This window comes from Uloborus diversus, chromosome 9, assembly GCF_026930045.1.
Source record: "Uloborus diversus isolate 005 chromosome 9, Udiv.v.3.1, whole genome shotgun sequence".
Taxonomy (NCBI): domain Eukaryota; kingdom Metazoa; phylum Arthropoda; class Arachnida; order Araneae; family Uloboridae; genus Uloborus; species Uloborus diversus.
The window spans coordinates 36,083,866-36,090,485 of NC_072739.1; the positions used below are offsets into that span (position 1 = coordinate 36,083,866).

The window sequence follows — 6,620 nt, forward strand, 5'->3', positions numbered from 1 at the left end:
TCATGAATGAACGTAATGTTGTATGCATTTATTGTGCATTCAAATGCAAAAATTCAAGATACAGAACATCCGAAGCTTCAGCCATTAGTTCAGGGCCGGATTTGGAAGTGTGGAGGCCCCGGGGCAACGAAGGAGTGGAGTCCCCTAATTAGGGTTCGAAAAGATCATCATATTTTTGAAAAAATCCGATACTTTGATATATATCCGAATATTTTGATATATATGTATATATCTGATATTTTCAACCCGTGAAAGTTAGGATATTTTGTAAAATTTTTATTGTGTGGGCCCCTTTGTTGTGGAGGCCCTGGGGCAGTAGCCCCGCCTGCCCTCCCCTAAATTCGGTCCTGCATTAGTTTGCCGAAGCTTTGGTATTGTGATGTTCGGTATTAAATTGCACTTTGTCACCATTTTTACCTGTAATCACCACTTGATCACCTTACTTTAGTGTATCTTAATGCATTTTTTAAAGCTTCTTCTCTGTCGCTGAAATGTGTGGTAGGACCTTTCATTGTTTTGCTCTTAAAATGGATATTACTGTATTTTGGCCATCTTCTCATCATAAGGAATCCAGCAAAAAATGTTCATTAAGCTCATTATATTTTCAATTTATTATTATTATTATTTTTAATTAATGAAATATTTCTGTCTGAAAATGTTTCCTGGGAATTATAGTGGTATAACGTATGGATAGGATGAATATACTCTACTTGCATTGTCTGTTATTTAAAAAAAAAAATTGTAAGCAAATGTGATGTTATTACACTTTTACATCAGGTTTCCAGTCTGTTATATTTTTTCTTCCAATAAATCGTGGATGGATAATGAGTTTTGATATGATTGTAATGATAACTAAAAATGAAAGTATAAAAAATGTTTTAAGGCTTCCCTGTGAACTTGCCATTTTTGACATTGGAGGTTTGGGTACCTTCACTGTAAATATTCTAAATAATTGTGTTGAGAAGAAATTAAAAAATAAATAAATAAATATTTTATATACAGCCAGAAGTCAGGAGGTGCTATCTATAAAGTAGATAAAAGAAGTTTAGAAAACATGGAAATGAATATTGAATTGGTACGAGGTGACTTGGGAGATTCATTAAAGGATGTCGTGATATATCACAAGCGAAACATTTCCGGTAAGTATTTATTGATTTCTTATCAGGAAATAGTTTATGAGAGTATACTTTGTTGAGTTGCTGTTCATGCAGTGGCTCACTCTGGGGAAGGGGAGGTCAAGCCCCCCCCCCCTCCTTGACTTTTTTTTATTATTTGTTTTCCTATTTATATAGTAGCCACCTTTCTATGTCTGGAAATTCCAAACGAGAACAAAGTCAAAAATTTTTTCATTATTTGTATTTCATGATTCTATATGACTATGTAATGTGAATATTCTTTTGATACAATGTAAATCCATTTTGGTTTTCAGTTGTAAAATATGATTTTTAAATTACATTGTAAAAATGAGTTCACACATTGTCTTTTTTGAAAAATGTAAGTGAAGATGAAACCAAAATATTCTAGACATGAAAAAAGATCCTCAGTCTACCCCGAGTGATTTGTCTTTTTTTTTTTTTTTTTTTTGAATTGTGACAAAAGTAAATACAGAAATTATTGTGCTTTCTGCTAATTTAAATAAATAATTGCTATTAATGATTTATTTGGTTAGTCAATGTTAATTTTTTATTCAGCAATTTTAAATTCGTACTATTAGTTCATACTCTCCCTATTTATATTTATATCTCTTGTTCAATTTTTCAATTGTTTATAAAATACTTTTTATTCATCCACTCAAGTTCAAAAACATTTTTTTTAAAAACATGCAATGGATGACTCTTGTTAATGATAGTTTTTTGAAATTTTAATTCAATAATTATATATAATTAATTTTAGTTTTGTATGAGTTTTGCATTTAGAATCAAAATTAATCAAGGGAAAATAGAAAATTGCAAGGAAATTTGCTTTTTATTTTGCCACTTAACATTCTGATGCTGTCATATGTTTTTCATATTTATATTAATTGTAATTATTAAAAAAAAAAAATTAAAAAAATAAAATTTTCCTTTGTTGACCTGAGTAGGAATCGAGTTAATTTTTTTTTATTACAAAAAAAAAAAAAAAATTTGTTTTTTGATGTTTTTTTTTTTTTTTTTTTTTTTTTTTTTTTTTTTTTTTTTTTTGTTCTGGACTATCCTTAAAAGAATATATTTGGCGGTTTATTGGAGAGGTATAAATATTATCTTTTAAAACTGATTTTATCATTGATATTTTGAAAATCAGGCTTTCAGTTTTTATCTTAAGAACATTTGAAACTGCTGTCTTGTCATTAAATTTGTTTCATTATTACCTGCTCTTGCATTTTTTTCTGTGCTCTCTAAAATGCTACTAATTATTTGTAGTAAATAAGAATATTCATAAAACTTACATACATTAAGTTTTGAAAGCTTTTAAAAAAGCATAATCTAAATGTAGAATGTATGGATCAGCATCACTACACATTCTATCTGTGACTCTATAGCAATGATTTCTTGCTTTTAAAATTACACAAAATTATAATCACACTTCCTTTTTTTTACTGTAACATTAGTATGCTTATGAGTTGCAATTAGTAGAAACTTAATTTATACGCCATATACTTAATCACACAATACCGTAATTTCCTGCACATTATCCGTAGATTATCTGTTTAATGCCTAAGACTCTTGACCATCAATAACAGCAGGTTTCACTTATAAAGATTGCTTTGTTACCTGTAGTGTTGTTTTGTTTATGTAGCCCAAATTTTCTTTTTACACAAGTCAGGCTACATAGAAGTACAGGCAAAAAAGAAGCGGTGTCACTTTGCACGACCCATTTATGTACTGATTACTGACAGTGCCTTTGTCTTTACTCTTTGTCTCAAAGTCATTAGCTTACTACAAGCACGATTTCAAGAGGAAATCTTCACTTTTTATATTAATTTCGATTTAGCTTAAAAAATATTACTTCTTCAAGTTTTTAATTTCATTGCTAAATCTGAAAATTAAATCAAAATTAACTTGGTTTCTTGACATCATAGTATCGACGGATTGTATATCTCCGCAAATTATACCAAGGTTTTTTTGTCTTCTTGGCGATCTTAGGACCTGTGCATTATACACTGCCCTCAATAAAATGCAGGAAATTAGGGTACTTTGTTATTGACACATTTTAGCTTGAAAATATTCGGAAGGGAATTTTCATATATGAATTTTTGTTGACATTATGTAAAAATATTTGAAGAATGTTAAATTACTTTGGTCATAAAATTAATAGAAGAAACATAGAGTTAATAGTTGTTAATTAAGTGCATTTGAAATAAGTCATTTGTAAAATCATTGGCTTGATGCCTTTATTATGAACAGTTCATTCATAGCACAATTAAAAATCAATTTAGTTATTTAAATATTTGTTTTGCATTTTTTAGAAACAAACCCTTGTTATAGAAATTGCACAGACGGTCAATGCCAACTCACTGGGCGATGTGGGACAAACCTTCAGGGTTGGTACGGGTCATGGAAATCCTGGAAAGTCATGGAAAAAAGATAAACAAATTTCAGACCTGGAAAAGTCATGGAAAATTAATATTTTCATTAAAAGTCATGGAAATTTATTTAAAGTCATGGGAAAATGTCCTGGGTAGTAAGAAAGTAACAATAGCTAAAAGAGCGCTAGAAATATTGAGTAATTAGCAATATTGCATATAAATTGAACGATCTAAAAAACAAACACGAGTTTTGGAATCCAATTTCATCTGTTTCTGAAACAGATGCTCGCTTTTTTTTTTGTGATGTGATTTTACTACTGGGGCATCTCTAATTTTGAACTCACCATTATTTTCAGTACTTCTTATATTTTATATTCTGTAGTAGTAGACTTGCACGTTCTTGATTTTGCCACGTCCCCGCAAAAAAGTAATTCAATTGCATCAGAGTTCATTTCAACTACTTGTAAAAAGTTCATTATTAAATTTATCAGAGTTTATCTTAATATGTTGAAGGCTTTAAAATGAAGACTTTAGTAAGGCAATAGAACATAGAAATAGGGGAATTCTAAAACTCTAAAACAGTAGTGCCCACCATACAGGTCGCAAAACTGATCCTTTTGGCCAGCTGAAATATCTGGTTTTGAAAAATGAATTTACTGAAAAAAAGTGGCTTTACTTTAATGAATGAATATGCTGTCCAGTTACATGGCTAACTAGATGCACTATTGACATCAAAGGGCAATGTTTTTATGAAGTAAATTTATTATTTTAAACTTAGTGATGACTCATTAAATTTTTGTCCCATTCAATTACTACTCTGCCCTATTTATTAAATATTTATTAGACATTTAAACATGAGTTGTGTTGCATTCACTATATTTTTATTTTACTTGAATTTATGTGATGAAGACAAATAAGAATAATTTATTACTTTCATCAGTATGCACTGATATTTTTTCAGTCACAAGTAAGTGCTCCAGTCAGGTAGTGGCACTCACGTAAAAGTTTCTAATACCCATTTCCGAAAAAATTTGCAAGTTTGTCATTAAATAGTACTATTCTCTTTGTGTAACAAGGTCATGAAAATTTTTATGAAGTCATGAAAAAGTCTTGGAAAAGTCATGGAATTTTTTCATCCAAATAGAGTATGAACCCTGACCTTTGTCTTTTCCAAGGAAATACTTCATACACTTGTGCTTGCTCACATGGCCAGTTGACAGAAGATGGGCATTCTTGCAAACGTATGTAATTTGATTTCTTATATGAAGATGTTTTGTTGATATACTAATACACATGTATATGTAGGCCCAGCTCCTGGGGTAGGCAACTTAGTCGGTCGCCTAGGGCGGCAATTTTCGAAGTTCAAACATTTTTTTCTCATAATATGAATATGCGTTTCAGCGCCATAGAATTCACTGCTTCAATCTTAAAATAATTTTGAGTACCAGTACTTGGGCATGCAAAGCATAGTTCAGAATTTAACTAGAAATTCAATTTAATTTTAGAGGGGGCAAATCGCATGATTTAAGTCTTTTGAAAATATTAATATTTGTTTCAGTGTCATAAGATGCACTACTTTAATGTTAAGAAAGGCAAAGTCTATACCAGTGCTTGAATATGCAAAGCTCAGTTTGGAATTAAACTGGAAACTCACTTAAATTTTAACTTTACTACTATTTTTTTTCATTAATTTAGTATTATTTTATATTATTATTATTATTATGCAGTGGGGGGGGGGGACACTTGTCAATATCGCCTAGGGCGGCAGAACTACTAAAGTTGGCCCTGTGTATATACATACTCACATATGTTCTGCCGTGGGTAGGTAAAGGGCAGTAACTGCAAATTTTTCATTTTTCTGCAGTTTTGTCATCTGTTGTTCGTTAGCTTTATATTACAAGCTTGCTTATCTGGTTTCTGCTGGAAAAAAGCACGGAAAAAACATCTAATTCCAACGTTTCCCTATTGTTAGCATTGAATTCATCACATATTTCTTCAAATATCTTGAAAACTGGTTTCTGCATATGCTGCTGTTTACTTGCCCATGGCCAGTGTTATTGTTCCTAATTCTCCAACCTAGTCGTGCAGAGTCGGACCTGATCTAAGAATTTGAATTGATCTCTTTGATCCACACAAATATGTATGTACCATTATCAACTAGGGAACTGTGTTCTATTCACTACTGTTTGGTGGTCTTATACATGATTAAATAAAAGATATAATTTTAAAATTACTAATATTTTTTTAGAAAGTTGTATCGCATCAAGTATTGCCATCGCATATTTACTGTTGTGAAAATTGAAGTCCAATGTACTATCAAAGGAGTTTTATTTTTCGATTCAAAAGTGGTATTAATCAGAATAATCTTGCTGCCAATTTCATATAAGATTTTGGCAATGTGCTTTCTGGTCTAGGTTTTACATAGATTGAATTATGCCAGTTTCCTAATTTATATTCTGATTTCAAAAATTAATGCGAGAATTTTGTAGTTGTAAATGTGCCTCTCTTTTTCATTAGGAAAAGAAAGTACCTTTTTTGGGAAGGGGGGGGGGTTAAGTTGAAGATCCTGAGTATCGAAGTCCGATTAGTGAGGTGGTTAGCGGGTTCGGCTAGAGAGCAAGTGTTCCAGTGTTCAATACCAGGTTTGTACAGTGAACCTCTTTTTTTTTTGAAAGTCAAAAAATATTTTTTTAAGTTTAAGTTTAAGCAGATGCCTATTTAAGAAAAGTTTGATTCAGTAGATTCAAACAAATTAGGGCCATCTGAAAATATTCATTATTTTGACACAATATTTAATGAAAATGGGAAAGGGTTTTTGCTATTACTTTTAAAATGTTGAGAGGCAACTATGCTTATATTTTTTAAGGAATGCAGTTATAACACCAAGCAGACGATGAAACTCAAGTTGTTTTTAATATTTACAGATGAAAATACCTTGTTAACTTAAAGTAGCATTAAGCAGAATTTGCCCAGAAATCTTCAAAAAATATTTTTTAAGTTATAAAAATAAAGAGAGTTATTTATGAAAGGACTCTAATTCACGTCTGCCAAGTTAGTGATAGCTGCAAATTCTCGCAAGCTATGGCATTTTTCTCTTACAGTTATATTAATTAAC

At 30.7% G+C, this 6,620-nt stretch overlaps 1 protein-coding gene across 1 annotated transcript in view; it reads left to right on the plus strand.

Annotated features, from left to right (window-relative positions):
- Nucleotides 1-6,620, plus strand: part of LOC129230024 (low-density lipoprotein receptor-related protein 1-like) — a 214,643-nt gene that overhangs the window by 42,030 nt on the left and 165,993 nt on the right. The window contains exons 18-20 of the mRNA XM_054864409.1: nt 1,003-1,139; nt 3,446-3,524; nt 4,652-4,746. Coding sequence (XP_054720384.1) covers nt 1,003-1,139; nt 3,446-3,524; nt 4,652-4,746 — 311 coding nt within the window. The remainder of the gene's footprint in view (nt 1-1,002; nt 1,140-3,445; nt 3,525-4,651; nt 4,747-6,620) is intronic.